This window comes from Elephas maximus, chromosome 5 (assembly GCF_024166365.1).
Source record: "Elephas maximus indicus isolate mEleMax1 chromosome 5, mEleMax1 primary haplotype, whole genome shotgun sequence".
In the NCBI taxonomy this organism is placed as follows: Eukaryota; Metazoa; Chordata; class Mammalia; order Proboscidea; family Elephantidae; genus Elephas; species Elephas maximus.
The window spans coordinates 80,353,911-80,371,373 of record NC_064823.1 but is presented as its reverse complement, the minus strand read 5'-3'; the positions used below and the strand labels follow the sequence as shown (position 1 = coordinate 80,371,373).

Sequence of the window (17,463 nt, the reverse complement as noted above, 5' to 3'; positions counted from 1 at the left end):
CACACACAGAATTAGAGGATCTTGTTTTCCAGCTGTCTCCAGTATTTTCCCATACTCTCTGGCTCCTTGGGGCCCCTTTTCCTGGTCCTCTGACTACAAAGACTGGTTCTCCTGGTGTTTTAACAATCTCTGCCGCTGTGTAGTTCTGCATGACTGGGGCCACCCGCAGTGAAAGGCAGAAAAATAACGCACATTCCCCTCACATTCTTTGGACCACAGAGTCTCCTTTTCCCAGTTCCTCTGGCCAGAAACAAGGATTATTTTTCCTTGGACTTTTAGGTGCCCATGCCACCACTGCTGAAGTGTACCTCCACAGCTGGAGCCCCCTTTAGGGGAGAGATAGAGGAGAAAAAGAAGAAGAAGAAAAGAGGGAGGTGGGGTGGGGAACAGGATTTCTCTGATACTTTCCAGCTCACAGAGGCCCTTTTTCTAGTTCTCTGCCCTTACAGATGGGGTTTTTCCAGATCTTTTATTGCCATACTCTCTGTACAGTTCTGCACTGGGGCTATCCTCAGGTCAAAGCTAATAGAGTAAAAATTTTTTTTAATTAAAAAAGGAAACATACCTGTATTACAGGTCGTACTTCAAGTTTTGGCTGCCGTCTGCAGTCCACCTATTATTATCCTCTCAGGGCCCTCAAGTAGTTGCTGTTTGTATTTTGTCCAGTGATTTTAGTTGTAGTCAGTAGAAGAGAGAGTCTGTAGTGGGTTTATGCCATCTTGGATCAACATCAGAAGTCCTTGTCACAGGGTTTAATCACAGCTCAGAAAGACATTGCAGATTTGCATTTTAGAAGAATCTTTGGCAGCTGTGTATGGAGTAAGACAGAAGAAAGGGAGAACATTTCGGAGTAGTGCAGCCATCCAGGAAAGGGATGATGTAGGTCTGAGGGCAGTGCAGTAGGAGCATTGAGAAACAGCTAGATTAGAACCAGAGGAAGAAAATGGGCAGAGCCTGGTGACAGATTAGAGGTGGAGGGTGGAAGAGAGGAAGATGTCAAGAATGAGTCCCATGTACCTGGCCCTAGGTGACTGTTACAACTGAGATAGGAAAAAGTAGATCATTTTTTGGAGGGGAGATTAATTTAAAGATAGTAATATTGTTTCTGGCATGTTGTCAAAGAATCCTGATACCCAGAACCAAGAGACCATACAATATAGATATGATACCTTTCTGGTCACAAGCCTTCCCAAGAGGAAATGGTAAAGAACTATTCTCAACATAGAATTTACTAGAGAATATTTGAAATGGCAGTCAAGTCCCCATGATCTTTCTGCTTTGATCGGACCACACAACACTGAATGGAGGTTTGATCCAATTGCTGTCATTGGAACAGAAACTGCCCCTGACATCTCTCTTGGTAAATCAGCTTAATTAAAAAACAAAAAAAACAGTAATGTGCTGCTGCCAACAATAACAAAGCCTGTACACTGGAAATGTTCTTATATGATCCTAGCTTTTAAAAGCAGAAGCCTGAATTCCACTCAGTTCCTAAACCCCAGCCATTCGGCGAGTAGTCCTGAATTACTCTTGCTCGAGATGAAGACAGTTGGTCAACAGGGGCCAGCAGTGTGTGTGACATCAGTGGCGACACTGTCAGCACAAGTCATCCGAGCAGAAGGTGAAGCAGTGTTGTCCTGTGTGGGGGAGAAGTTGGGTATTCCCCTAGAAGCATCTACCTAAAATGAGTGGTGTATGTTCTTCAAAGTGCTATCTAATCTTGATAATAACACAAAAACATAATAACTTGAATGTGTGTGATACTTTTATGTTTTCCAGAGTGCTTACCTGAGCTTTGCACATTGGGCCTCATAACATTCCTATGAGCTATTTAATGTAGTGATTGAAAGTCTGAACTCTGGAGCCAGACAACCTGGGTTTAATCCTGGCTCTGCCACTTATTAGCTGTCTGAGTTTGGGAAAGTTGATAAAGCCTTATCTGCTTCATTTTTTTTATCAGTACAATGGAGATATAATAGTACCCATCTTGTAGGGTTGTTAGGATTAGTAACTGAACAGTAAAACACTTAGAATAGTGCCTGATGCTTAATAATTAGCCATTATTAATTTTAGGCAGATCTATTATTATCCCCTTATTATGGATGAGACAACTGAGACACGAAAGATCAAGTGACTTTCCTGGTGGTGGATGTTATGTCAGAGCCTGGTCTCCTGGTTCCTCATCCAGTACTCACCATGGAGCAGTAAGGAAGGGGGAAGCAGCCCAGCAGATGGTGAGGAGGGAGGGAGGTTCTGTTAAACTATGTTTAGAAGAAGAACCTTTATAAATAGCATCTCTCCCCGGGTAAGTTAACAGTTTATGCCAGATGAGAAGTATAAAAATATCAATGGTTTTAAATTAAGTAGTTCCTAAGAGACTAGTGTGTTATTTAAACAACAAAAAACCTCTTCTCCAAAATAAGTCAGTCACAAAAGGACAAATACTGTGTGATCTCACTTACATGAAATAAGCAAATATATAGAAATCAAAGATTATTAGTGGTTACTGTGGGTGGAAGAGGGGGGAAAGAGGCATTCTGGCTTAGGGGGCACTGAGTTTATGTTAATGGTGGTAGAAAATTTGGAAAAGGATAGCAATAAAGGTGGCACAACCTGAAGAATATAATCAGCGTCACTGAATGGTACGTGTGGAAATTGCCAGATTGGTGAAAGTTTTGTTGTATATATTTAAAAAAAAAAAAGTTTCTCACTCTCACAGTGAATTCTGCGGGTAGAAGTTGGTAGTTTTGAAGAGATCTGCCTGCCAAAGAAATGGCTATTTAGTGTAGCCAACTTTCTCTTGTTGCCTTCAGTTACTCAAATCCTTTTAAAACTGCATTTTTTAGTCCAAATGTCCACATTTTAAGGGCTTGGTGGAGTTTTGAAAATTCAGATGCCAGCCAAATATGCAACATTTGGGCCAGGAGTGACTGCTGTGACTGCTCAGTAATACTTGCATTAGCATATATGGCCAAGCTGTGATGTATCACATTACAGCCCAGCAAATAGCTTTTAGAAATCAAAATGCCACAAAATGGGTATTGGTTCTTCCCACAGAAGCTTCCCTAGACATTTTCGTCTCATTCTGTTCTTCTTACATCATGAAGCCTAGAGTACACATCAGGCTCCCGTAATGGATGTGCTTCAGGTTCTGCCCAGCACTGGTGTCTTTGGAAACTAAAACAGGGTCTGGAGAGGAAAGACTGAGTAGATGAGACTGTTGAACCTCATGCCTGGTTGTGGTTCAGCTGTGCCAAATTCTTTTGACTTGTCCCAGCCCATTGAACCAGGCTTATTTCATGGCTGTCCTCCTTTTCAGCACTGCTGACCTGCTCAGGAGCCTGAGAAAGCTGGTGAGCCCAGTTTCAGACAGAAATTCAGGAAGATGAATTCTCCCTTCTCTGCATGTGAGGGCAGACAAACTACTTATCCTTAGTGATTTCTGCTTCCTTGTTGGAAAATTAAGAATTATCACCCCTGTCCCTTACAATACTAGCCTCTGAGAACCTTAATGAGGATTTTTAAGTGATATCAACTAAATTATTAATAAAAGTACTTTGACTTTCTTCCAGGAATGACTACCAGCAATATGAGCTTCAAAAGAAGTCATATTTATAGGAATAATGTTATATCTTTCTATTACTTCATTTTAAAAAAGCGTTTTCTAGAAATTGCACTTCCTAAGACGTGAGGTTACGTTTTAGAAATGGAAGAGTTTAGAATGTATTTGAATAAGCATAAAGTTTTTTCTAAGGTTGGGGTGATAAAAATGTAGTTGCTCAGTTATGTATATCTTGGTATATCTTGGTTTTCCGTAAGAAAGTATTGTCCTGTACCATTTGGAATAGCATGCCTAGGAAATACATCTCACAAGGGTAAAAACTCCTGGGCTTACTTCATATAGATGAGAATCTCTCATTAAAACCGAACCAAACCCACTGCTGTCAAGTCGATTCTGACTCATAGTGACCCTACGGGACAGAATAGAACCTGCACCATAGGGTTTCCAAGGCACGCCTGGTGGATTCGAACTGCTGACCTTTTGGTGAGCAGCCATAGCTCTTAACCACTACTTCACCAAGGTTTCCAAAACATATGTAATGCTTCATGAACTTGCGTGTCATGAAAAACATAGATGATACATTTGACTTGTCTTAGTCCTGTCCCGCAGGAATGTTGGGAGATGTAATAGCATGCAGTGTTCATTTTTCCTGTTGCTTTCCACTCCAGTGTCTTTTGTATTCTTTAATACGAACTGATACCACCTTAAAACATCACCATACCCTGTTGGGCGTTTTGCTAAAGGTACCTAGTACGTTGGAGCCCTGGTGCAGCATTGGTTAAGAGCTCAGCTGCTAATCAAATGGCAGTTTGAATCCACCAGCCACTCCTTGGAAACCTTATGGGGCAGTCCTACTCTGTCCTGTAGGGTTGCTGTGAGTCAGAATCGACTCAACGGCAGCAGGTAGTATGTTAGCTTGGAGGCAGATACCACAGCTGCCAGCCAGAGTTGCTTTCTGGAAAATGATTGCATTTTCCAAGAAAAGATAAGAAAAATAAAACATTAGACAGTATTCTCTCCCACCTGCATATTTCTGGGCTCAGATTCTTTGGTTGAAGAGTAATATGCTTACACATTACACGTTTTTTTCCTCTACCAAAATTGTCCTTTGCATTGTCTTTGTCTTAACTAAACAGCTTGAGGAAAATCGGTGATTATAACCCATAATGATTGGGGCAGCAAATGTGAATTTTTTAGCCATTCTGTAGCCTCTGGAGCTAGGTGGATGAGAAGACACAAAGTGTTGCCATTAAAGTAGAACTTGGATGTTTCAAGGAATCTCACTAACATTGAAGTACTCTGATGGTCCAGTTCTGAGATGGGCAGATTGTGAGGGGAAAAAAAAAATTTTTCCCTGTGATTGTTTTATTCCTAATGGGCTCTCTGTTACTGAACAAATAATACAAGAAGTCATCAGCACCATTCAGTTCTGTTTGTTAGAAATATTTATACTTTTTCCCTTTTATGTGCCTTCCTTTAAAATGATGATAGACTCCAACCAAGAAGTTGCAACCTTTCTGTTACCAAGTTTCCAGCTGAAGCCACACAGCTGGGCCTTAAATATAGATGTGGTTTGCACTGGAACCTGTTTTGGTGGTAAAGAAATAGGGTTTAACCAAAAAAGATTGTCCTTTTTCCATTTGGCTACCTTAAGCTAAGAGGAAAAAAAGGCTATTTACAAAAAAACATGGAGTTTGATTTCTCTTGGAACGAGGAAGTAGCACACACTGAATATAAATAAACAGTCAAACTAGAAACTGCTAAGGCCTTTACCACATTCCTTCAGTTAAACATAATGGATATTTGTGTAATCCTGTTTTGTAGGTATAGAAATTCGTGATATAAGTGGCAAGTTGCTCAGCAGCTAGGCGAAGCAATATTCCTTAGGGCTCTGGTAACTGAAGACAGTGGGATGCAGTGGAAAGGCAAGGGGCTGACTTTCCCCTAAAGGTTTTGGTGTCACTATTTCATCATGATTGTACAAGGGTAGCCCCTCAAGTCAGGCTGACCTGAGTTCACTTCAGCCCCACCCTTGGTGCAGATGTGGCTTAGGCCAGCACTTCACCTCACTAATTCTCAGTTTCCTTACCTGTTGTATGAGGATAAAATAGTACTTACTACAAAATTGTTAGGGAGATTAAATGAGATAATTCATGTAGAATTTCCTGCACAGGGTCTGGCATGTGGTAATTGCTCTCTAAACACTAGCTATGATTAATATTCAACTCAGCTCTGTGGGCAGTTCCCTTAATTCTTCTAAAAGCTTGCCCTCTCTATTTGTAAAACAAGAATAATATTTACCCTACCTGCCTACTTATCTATGGCATTGTTGTGAGGATCAGATGAAAGCTTGTCTTGAGAGGACTTTAATAATGAATAGTTAACAAACCCGCTGGGAGGGCAAAGATGTACACAGCATAACACAATTGGAAAACATTACGAGGCAATGTGTAATCAAGTGTCAGGCTATGAGCATTTCATAGGTTCAGAGAAAAGCATTATAGGCATTCAGGGAAAGGAGAGAAGACTGTGACCTAATGTTGGGGGAAGGAGCCCTGGTGGCACAGTGGTTAAAGTGCTTGACTGCTAACCAAAAGGTCAGTGGTTCAAACCCACCAGCTACTCTGCAGGAGAAAGATGAGGCAGTCTGCTTCCATAAAGATTTACAGCCTTGGAAAGCCTATGGGGCAGTTCTCCTCTGTCCTGTAGGGTTGACTCGACAGCAGTGGTAGGTTAACGGTGGCAGGCCCTATGGAGTAGGGGGATCTTCAGCTGAGCTTTGAGGAAAAGACAGGACGTGGTTGGGATAAGTGAATCCTACACTGACAGCTCTAGCTGGCTAATATTTGCTGTGTGTCTCTCTGTCATTACAGGCGGAGCTCATTGGAAGCCTCACCCACAAGCTTGAGACCCTCCAGGAAGCGAAAGGGGGTCTGCTGATGGACATCAAGCTCAATAACGCTTTGGGGGAGGAGGTGGAGGCTTTGATCCGTGAGCTCTGCAAGCCCAATGAGTTTGACAAGTACAAGATGTTCATAGGGGACTTGGACAAAGTGGTAAACCTGCTGCTCTCCCTTTCGGGGCGCCTGGCCCGTGTTGAGAACGTCCTTAGTGGCCTTGGGGAAGATGCCAGTAATGAAGAACGGGTAGGTAGCCTACCAATTCAGTTCAACAACTTTTCCTTCTGGGCCCATGTACATAGAGAGGTGCCATTACACATGATCCCTTCTCTCCAGAGGATTACAATCTCTTTGGGGCAAGGAGAGAAGACACCAAGCATCTAGATAACCAGGAAACAGAGAAGAGCATCTGCCATGCCAGATGTAATGCTGACACTTCAGACTCAGGGAATACTTAGGAAAGAGAAAACACAGGTGCCAGAGTTTCTTTCTTCCCAACCCCCTTTCTCTCCATCCCAGAAGAACAAAGAAAAAGCATGATGGATATTGATATTTAAAAAAGGGGCGGGGTTGGCAAATCAGCTGGGGATAGAGAGGGTGCAGTCACAGGAGCTCAGGGCTCCAGGGACTCCATATGTGAGGGCCTGCAGGTACTCAAGGGCTTGAAGAAGAGACCCCAAAAAATGGAAACTGACTTCTTTAGAGAGGAAGTATGGAATGTTCCCATTGTCGTTTATGGACGAGAGCAGAGGTTCTAAACTGTTCCCGCAAAAAAGTCACCTGGAGGGCTTATTAAAACACAGATTGCTGGGCCCAGCCTACAGAGTTTTTGATCCAGTAGGTGGAGTAGGACCTGAGAACTTGCATTTCTAACAAGTTCCCAGGTAGTGATGCTGCTGCTGGCCCAGAGACCACACTTTGAGAACCACTATATCAGAATAAGCACTCAAGAGACCTTGATGATTGTCCTGTTAAGTCTGCTGTTAGGTGCTGTTGAGTCGACTTCAACACATAACGACCTCATGTGACAGAGTAGAACTGCTACCCCATAGGGTTTCCTAGGCTGTAATCTTTACAGGAACAGATCTCCAGGTCTTTCTTTAAAACCGCCAGCCTTTTGGTTAGCAGCCGAGTGGGTAACCGTTTCGCCACCAGGGCTCCTCCTTTTAAGTCTACAAACCTAAAATAAAGTCATTACCCCAGCCAGTTTAATTTAACCCCTCTCAAATTAAAGCTGCCGAATGACATTAGAAGTTGGAGAACCATATAAAATGCAACATAAGAATAATGAACTGGATGGAAACAACCTACATAACCATCAACAGATGAATGGGTAAACAAAATGTAGTATATACATACGATGGAGTACTACTCAGCCATAAAGAGAAATGAAGTCTGATACATGCCACAGCACGTATGAACCTAGAAAACATTATGCTATGCAAAATAAGTCAATTGCAAAAGGACAGGTACTGTATAATCTCACTTACATGAAATAAACAAATATATAGAAACCAAATTAATGGCTCCATGGGAGTGGGAGGGGGAAAGGGAGAGTTTTTCCTCGGGGGCATTAGGTATATGTTAATGGTGATGGAATCATTTGGAAAAGGATAGTGATGATGGTTGCATAACATGAAGAATGTAGTCACAGTCACTGAATTATACATGTCGAAATTGTTGAATTGGCAAATGTTTTGTTGTGTAATTTTCACACAATCAAAATTTTTTTAGAAAAAACGTAAGTATACCAGGGAGGAAAAAAGAATGAACTGATTTTCAAAGGAGTCCCTGGGTGGCACAAATGGCTAAGCGCTCAACAACTAGTCAAGAGGTTGGTGGTTCTAACCCACCCAGAGGCACCTCCAGAAGACAGGCCTGGCAATCTGCTGCCAAAGTGTCACAGCCTGGAAAACCTCATGGGGCCATTGTACTCTGCACACACGAGGTCGCAGAGTCTGAATGGACTTGACAGCAACTAACAACACATTAGAATGACAATTCAAATAGAAACGTAGACATAGTGCAGTCCTGCAAAAGGTTTCTTTGCAGGCCGTTTGGCTTCTTGCTTCCTCCCTTTGCCCTTTGCTGATCTGCTCGTTTCGCCCTGGCAGAGTTCTCTCAACGAGAAGAGGAAGGTCCTGGCTGGGCAGCACGAGGATGCCCGGGAGCTCAAGGAGAACCTCGATCGAAGAGAACGGGTGGTGCTGGACATCCTGGCCAATTACCTTTCAGAGGAGCAACTCCAGGACTACCAGCATTTTGTGAAAATGAAGTCAACACTCCTCATTGAGCAGCGAAAGCTGGATGACAGGATCAAACTGGGCCAGGAGCAGGTCAAGTGTCTGCTGGAGAGCCTTCCCTCGGATTTCATTCCCAAGGCAGGGGCCCTGGCATTGCCCCCAAACCTTGCAAGTGAAACTGCTCCTGCTGGAGGATGTACTTTCAGTAGTATTTATCCAGCATTAACCTCTCCACTTTAACCTCCTCTAAAACACCCAACCAAAAGATCGCCTTTTCTTCTCCACACTATTTAATCTGAAAAATATTTCAGTACAAACCATCGTTTAAACTTTATGGGTTATTGGGGTTTTTCTGGATGAAAGGAAACAAATTCTGTCCAGGAAAAAGCCTGTATTTTCTGTCTTTCCCTTCATTATTGATCCTCTGAGAGCTCAAATGCTGCTGGGAACTTACCCCTTTCTGTTATTACTTTGGAGTAGAAAGAACATTAATGAAACTGTGAGAACTGGTGGGAGGGTGTTTGATTGATCATATAATTTTTAATAGGCTAAGGCAGCATAGATCAGTGTGTGCCACCCTCAGGAATATATCCACAATGGCCTTCCTTTCCTGTGGGCAAAGTATCCTCATGAGAGGGTGCAAGTCCTCATGAACGAAGGGTCTGCAACGTAAAGCCTTAAAAAGACAGACACACACACACCCTGAGAGAAAGAATTGTAAAACCTTGAACATTGTTATTATTTATATTTTTAAAGATGAAAAAAGATCATTTTGTTTGTGTGCTAACCACTTATTTGATTCTGCTTTGTGGTGGACGTAGACAGTTATGTTTGAGCTTTGTATTTTGTGAAAACTTAATGAAAATGAAGAATTCCAAAGACAGTTGTGTCATGTTTGGAGATTTTTTTTTTTTTCCTACACTCTAGAGCTGTCTGTTTTTGTTGTTTTATTTTAACATACAGTCTGCACTTAGATGTGTTCAGCTGAGCATACAGGAATCCCAGTTTCCTTACCACTTTACTCTTACATCAAGCAGGAATACATACAGCTTTCCCAGGAAGCAGCCTTTGTGCACCATGGCTCCCTCCCCTCATGCTCCGTGTCATTATTACTGTAGTCAAGCTAAACCCATTAACAAGAGCAGCAACTCTCCAACCCGCATGACAAGAGGAAGGCCAATTCCTCCTCCACAGGAAGCTGCCTATTTAATAAGTTATCAAGCCGTTGTGGTGATGCTTAAAAAAATTTTGTTTTCCTAAAATGTGAAACCTGTCAACCATACTTATGAGAAACTCCCTCAACCTCTGAAAACCTTGATTTTGCATTGTCATACTTCAGTAACAATATCTCAGTGAGTGTTTCATACCAAGGTTGTAAAATTATTAAACTGGAAAGATGAGACGGAGGTGGTGGTCAGTGGCCAGACTCGGTTTACAGCCACTAGTGACAGCATTAGCCTCATGCTGTGGGCAGGTGGTACATTCCATCTGTGCTTGATTCGTGGCTGGTGGCTACTCTGTTGATACGGACTTGCAAGTACTATAGCAACCAGTCACTGGGACTGACATTTATAAGGGGAAAAAATGGTGAGGGTACCAAAAGCCCTTTTGTCTCAGCTCATTTTAATTAGTGAAAACTTTATGTTCTTAAAACCGGTTGCTCTCCAGTCAACTCCGATTCATGGCAACCCCGTGTGTGTCAAGACTAGTGCTCCATAGGGTTTTCAGTGGCTGATTTTTCAGAATTAGATCGCCAAGTCTTTCTTCCGAGTTGTCTGGACTCAAACTTTTAACCTTTTGGTTAGCAGCTGAGCACATTAACCATCTGCACCACCCAGGGACTCCTATGGTCTTATTAAGAACTTAAAAACTATAGTTTTGGTCCACAATATGGATGTCTTTTGGTTAATGTAGAACTAATAGGCCACCCAGAAGTTTCTTGTGAGTAGTCAACCAAAGCTATTGCTTTGTTCTTTGGAGGTTATACCCTGTGTGACTCCATTGATAAAAAAGAATACAGCCCCTGGTTTTCCAGGAAGATTTTCAAAAGCTTATAACACATCTCCCAGGGAGTCAGTGGAGCCAGTGACAATGTTCAGCAGCTACACCACATGGTTATTTTTGGACCTAGACCAACACAGGAGCCTGAAATCAATTCCAGTTGGTAGTTAACTGTGTCCTGCTGATACTGAGATGGTCTTTGTGGTCAGACCAGGTTGAAGCCAGCCGACAAATGTTTACAGCTGCTCTTAGTGATGTTCCTCAGGAATTCTGGGTCTCCCAGTTTGCAACACACTTCAAAATTCTTCTTCCTAAAGGCTTGACTGGGAACTTTTTGCACATTCAGTCTTTTCCAATGATTTTTCTAGTTTATACGTGGAAAAGTAAGCGTGACCTCCACAATAGAGTAATTACTGATGCTACTCAGAATGTCACAAGCACCTGAAAGCTTTTAACACTCCTTGGATTGTAGCCGGAAACTGGTGGCGTACTGGTTAAGTGCTACAGCTGTTAACCAAAAGGCCAGCAGTTTGAATTTGCCAGGCCCTCCTTAGAAACTCTATGGGGCAGTTCTACTCTGTCCTATGGGGCTTCTATGAGTCGGAATTGACTTGATGGCAGTGGGTTTGGTTTGGGTTTAGGATTGTAGCCATTCCTTTGTGACAGTACAGTGTTGTTCTGTTATTATGGGAAGTGAGTGAGACACCAAGTAAGACGTTTAAATCTAATTCTTAGGCAGACATGATATTTATTTTAACAGGGCTTGACCTCTGGGTCTTGAAGACAAGATATCATGAGACCAATTTTCAAAGTTTACTTTTAGATGCTTTTAGCTGGAAAAGGATCATGTATTCATCCCCTTTCTATTTTGCATTCTTCTGCTATGTTAAAAATCGTCTGCAGTAGGAGCGACCCTTCTTCCTCCCAATGATATCTTTAGCTGAGATCATGAAAACAGCAGTGATGATGAGCATGGTGTTGGTCAGGATTTCAGGACCCGCATGACGTCACTGAGAATGTCTATTCATAGTCGATGGTTGTCCCTGTGGCTGTGACCATTTCAGAGGTATGCTCCCCGTCAGAAGTCAGATGGGATAGCCTTGGAATTATCCAAGTGCTGATACTCAACAAACCCGGGACGTTCCAGGAAAGGACAATATCTTGCAAAAGGATTAGGGAGTCCTCCACTTCTGGGCCACTTGAGACTTTCCTGGGCATATTGCTACATGTTGGTTGAGTCAGCCTTTTCTCATGCTGTTTTGTTTCTTGTGGTGTCTACATAACCCCAAAGAATGTGGGGAGGATCCCTTGGTGAAAATATCTGAGTTTCTCCAAGAGACTGTTGAAACCAAATCTTTTTTTCCTTTGCTCCAGGGAAAGATTTTAGGTTTTGTTTTGTACAATTTAGTTTCTAAACTTGAAGATTAGCCAGGTTTGGGTCAGCCTCTAAGAATCAGTGGCTGTCTGTTGAGGTGAGGAGTGGGGACTTAAATGAGGTCCATTGGGGGTGACATAAAGGAGAACCCAGCCTGGAACACTAGTTTTCCTATCATTCCATTGTTAATACCTGATCTGAAATAACTTGAGTTTGAAAAGTTGTTCCTAATCTGCTTTGAGCTCTACCTTTAAGCTTGCATTTTATTCAAGCATCTGTTATTAAGATACTGGTCCTTTTTTTTTTTTTCCCTAGATATCAAGAAAAATGTTGGCTTTTTATTCTTACGTGGTGCCAAGTTTATTTCTCTTTAGTTTAGTTTTCCATGATCTTGCTGTCTGTATTCTGTTGGAAATTTTTTTTCTTTTTAGAACATGAGTTTTACTTGCTTTACTACTAAAAAGAAAAAGGAAGGGCTACAGCTAGACATAACTTTATCCCCAGCAAGGTATAAAGTGGCAAGGCGAATATCGAGGGGCCATTCTACCCAGAAATAGATTATTGTGAACAAAGTGTTATTGCTGCCTTAATCCATGATGCTACATCGATTAAAGTGATAAATGGCCATTTTAATGTCAGAATTTATGTGATCTGCACCGAAGACATTCATCGAGTCTACACTGTGTACATGGATTCCTGGCCGTTATAAAATTGCCAAGGAAGTATCGCCTTTCCTATGGGAGCTCTTTCACACACTAGCTCAATCGTGGTCCAAGAAGCCTGTGTTAAAATCACTTACAAAGTGCTTTTTAAAAATGCCAGTTAATGGGCTTCAACCAGGTAGGCCCAGGAATCAACATTTTAACATGTTCCCTGCTTAAACATTTGACAGCCACTCACAACTCATCTGTACAGTTTCTGTTACAACACTCACAACAATAAGACCATCATGAATTCACATAATAATAATCCTGGAAGTCCAAAGCCCTGTTAAGTGTACTCCCATTAGCTGTATTATTATGAGTTAATATTGTCCCCACTGCTTTTATGTAACTCCCAAGGTCGTGACATGGATTTTTCCCTCTGCTCACTCTCTTCTAGATGTGTTTTAAATTTAAATAAGCTAAGCACTTACTCAGCCTCAATTGCTCTAATTTTTCCTCAAAGGAATGAACTTATCACACAATGTTATTAATCTGAAGTTCTGCCATGATATTTGCATTAACCTGAAGTTAATCACAACTGACCTTTTCAGTCATGGGGACTTTACTCAGATTTCTGTTGCTTCATCACAATCTCATGCTACATGAGACCTGGGATTTGGCAGTCTAGCTAAGGAAACAAGAGTGCGTTGATTTCTTTTGAGAAGTTGAAAGGAGCTATCACCCACTTTCAAAGCCCTAAAATCAAAATTAGGCAAGAAAAAAAGTTGCAAATGAAGAAACTGGCTCATTTATTCCTACCCTTTTCTATAAGGGGAAGGCAGCTGCATTTCTTGCTAAAACATCAGTATTAACTATTGCTTTTCACACCAGAGAAAAAAAGACTAGCCCTTAAAAGGGCTGCCAATTTTAGGATTTCTCACCTTTTAGAGAAACTCACTAAAGTAGTTTTTGGAGAGATGCTCTCCCAGAAAAGGCAGCGCTGGAGTAGAAATTAATGGCTATCCCTACTCGGTAACTTTTTGACCCGTGAGTTTTTGAAAAGCAATCCTAAAAGGGCCCTAGGGACCCCAGTTATAACCACATTCTGCTTCTTACGGTGTATCTGACCACAGAAAAAGACTTGTGCCATTGAGAGTCCTGGTTGGAAGGCATGCTGCAATGCCTTGTGGCAGGGCCTAAAGCCTTGCTTTATGTGGGAAGTCTCCCATGCATTTCTGCACCTCTGGCCTCAAAAACATGACAAAAATGATTACAAAGGTATAGCCTCAACTACTACTTAAACTCAGGGTATTAAAGAGAATACATGGATTGGATCTCCATAATTCCCTTTCATTTCTGAAATGAAAGCACAGGCCCCAAATGAAAACCACCCCTGTCTTCAACAACACTGTAGTCCCTGAACGTCCTTCCTTAGGTTTCAGGTTGCTCTCCCAAGAAGGTAGGCTGCTACGGTAGGAAGGACACAGGCAGTGCCCTTAGACTGGAGTTAAAATCATAGCTCCCTCCCATCATGTGACCCAGGAAAGTTATTATTCTCTTCAAGTGTCAGCTGCTTCATCTCTAAAATGAGAATACATACCTGTGTGGTAATACTGTTGTGGAGGTTAAATGTGATAAAATATAAGAGGGTGTTTAGCACTGGGTAGTTGCTCTACCATGTTTGTTCTCTTCCCTGTCACATGTGTCACACATTATTTCATTTTGCATTAACTGTTCCCCTCTGATATCAGCTTTCTACCACTTGATAGTCACTTACCTCTTCTTCCAACAGGTGATATCGGTACTCGTTTTAGGGGAATTAAATTACATTCTCCACCCAACCTGCCAAATTCTTCCCAGCCAACCCTTAAGTTTATTCTTATGTAAACACTTGTTTCTTTGTATTGCATCTCTGCGGTTATTGACACAAAGTTTTTGAGGAAAACATATTCTGGTTTACTACATGTGCTCCAGAGTGGATGATTCTACAAAGTGGGTGCAGATAATGGTGTGAATGAGGTTATTATGGCCTCTCTCATTGCACACGGCTTTGGGACACCTGTACACCTGTATGTAGGATGTTTCTTAGAAACAAAATTCTTTTGAAATGGAAAACTACCTTAGAGATCAAAGTCTAGCCCAATTCCCACATTTTACAAATGAGGAAACTGAGTCCCAGAGAGGTAAAGTGACTTGACCAAGTTCACACAATAATGGAACTGGGCCTGGAATACTGATACCTGACTCCTCTTTCCACTCCGGCTGCGTATCCCATTTTGTTAAATGTAAAATTTGCCTCGGTCAGTGTAGAGAGGCACAGGGATAAACAATGCAACCCTCACAGAGTATGAGAGCTTCCTGTTCACCCCCCAGAGAAGTTGGTACTAGCCTGTCAGACCAGCTCTGTTGCTGCTATGCTTAATATATTTTGATTCTCAAAATCCCACAAGAAAAAAATACTTCCTATTCTGACATTCTCGTATTTGATCTTACCAAAGTATCATTTTTTAAAACAAGGCATAAATATGTTCTAGATTTCTCATGAGATCTTTAATAATTTTTCTTTTTGCTTACCTTGCAAATTTTGCTCCTTATTTATGATTAGATATTTGAGGGGATCCCTCTCCCCTTTAAACAGTGACCACTTACTTTACAGTGTATCTTACTGAAGATATTTGTTAAATTCTCATCATTTTGGACAGCCTTTTCATTGCAATTTACAAATTCCTGCTTGTCAGTGTCTAAGAATATAGCCCCTTGAAATCTTTTAGTTTATCTCTTGCCTTGTTTGCCAGAATTTCTTAGAGGCTTTCTTCTATCATTTTAGTCCAATGAGGAGACAGAAACAACACAATAGGTTAAACAGGGAAAGTTTAATATAAAGCATTACTAAATTCTGATAAATGAATGACTATAAGATAGAAGGATTCCCTGGGTGGTGAAAAAGGTTAATGTGCTTGGCTGCTAACCGAAAGGATGGAGGTTTGAGTCCACCTAGAGGCACCTCAGAAGAAAGGCCTAGTGATTTCCTCACGAAAAATCAGTCATTGAAAATCCTACGGAACACAGTTCTGCTCCAACACACATGGGGTTGCCGTGAGTCAATTGACTTGACAGCAACTGTTTTATTTATAAACTATAAGGAAATTCTCTCTAGTATCCTAGAACTAAGAATACTCACGGAAGGACAAACTTGGAAAGGGGTCCCCTCCCCAAGGTTGAGATTCAGACCTCCTTGGAGAAGATGTAGTTTAACCCACTGGTAGAAGAGAATTTTGCTAGTTTGCCCAGGCCAGAGCTGGTCTGCAATCCCCGGGCAAGCAGGAAGCAGCTCCCCAGGGTGCAGGTGGAGCACAGGCAATCATCAACCAATGATTTGGCTGTGCACAGGTAGCCAGGGCCTGCCGAGGGCATGGCGGCTTAGTGTGAACCCCCTGGGCCACAGGTGAGCTATGCAGGGCCTGCAAAGGGAGTTGGGGAGCCAGTGTTGGAAAGAGGCCTTTAAGGCACCCATGTGAGCAGGAATTCTCCAAAGCACCAGTTTCCATACTGAGAAGGCCAAGAAAGGCTACTGCCAAGTTGAAGCTGTAAGGTCTCTGAGGCACTGTGCCTTCTGGGCATGTGGTTGAGGCAGACACCATCACATGTCCTCACACCCACACCACTGATCCACCAGACAATAGCCAGAACAGCAGGAGAGTCCTTTCCTCCTGTCCGTTGAGCACCGTCCCTCTATTGAGAAAACAACATCATGCTCATTGTAACGGAGAAATACTTAGAGGGATTCTGTCCATTATTGCAGAGCATGTATTGAAAGATGGATTTAGAGCTCAGAGGCAATAAATTGATAACCGTCACAGGAATATTCTTCTAGGTTATTGCCCTAGCATTATCTCCTGGTAATAATGTCTTAGTTATTTTTTTTTTTTTTTTTTTTTAGTTATCTAGTGCTGCTATAACAGAAATACCACAAGTGGGTGGCTTTACCAAACAAATTTCTCACAGTTAGAAGGCTACAAGTCCAAATTCAGGCTCTAAGGGAAGGCTTTCTCTGTCAGCTCTGGAAGAAGACTCTTGTCTCTTTTGGGTTTCTGTTCCTTGGTGATCTTCTTGTGACTTGGCATCTATCTTTGGCCATCTCAGCTTACTTGCCTGCTCACTTAATCTGGCCCTTTATATCTCAAAAATGATTTAAGACAACTGTACATTAATACTGCCTCATTAACATAACAAAGAAATCCATTTCCAAACAGGATTATATCTACATATTTTTGGGGGGACACAATTTAATCCATAACAGGTATAATGTAGAATTCTGTAATTGCTGATTCTTTAAGAATCATTTCTTTGACAACTAAGAGGGAAAAAAGTGCATATCAAATGAGAAAAGAGAAATCTCAAGGAAGACTTTGCAATATTGTTAAAATATATATAAGACTGAATGAAAGCTATTCCTCTTTTCAAATTATAACACAATATAGGAACTGTCTTTGTTTTGTAGTAATAGGAATCAAGTTGCCCAAGAGGAGCAACCCAACAAAGAGGGCTCTAGGCTTAGAATAAGAATCTAAAAAGACTCTTCCCAAAGGTTAAAAGAAAAAAATGTAGAATACATATTCACCTGGTACAGATGAGGGCCTATTAAAAGACAAAGATAGACTGATAGCCCTTCCAGAAATAGGGTTCTATGCAAAAAAGTAGGCAGAAAATGAACCTAAGCTTAGGACATAAAGAATGA

The 17,463-nt window shown here is 41.6% G+C and overlaps 1 protein-coding gene across 4 annotated transcripts in view; it reads left to right on the top strand.

The window, feature by feature from the left end:
- The window catches only part of SHROOM3 (shroom family member 3), a 210,921-nt gene extending 201,360 nt beyond the window's left edge, over positions 1-9,561 (top strand). For all 4 annotated transcript variants that reach the window (XM_049885950.1, XM_049885949.1, XM_049885951.1 and 1 more), the window contains 2 exons: positions 6,436-6,708; positions 8,577-9,561. In XM_049885950.1, coding sequence (XP_049741907.1) covers positions 6,436-6,708; positions 8,577-8,945 — 642 coding nt within the window. In that variant the 3' untranslated portion in view covers positions 8,946-9,561. The remainder of the gene's footprint in view (positions 1-6,435; positions 6,709-8,576) is intronic.
- The last annotated feature ends 7,902 nt before the right edge of the window (positions 9,562-17,463 follow it).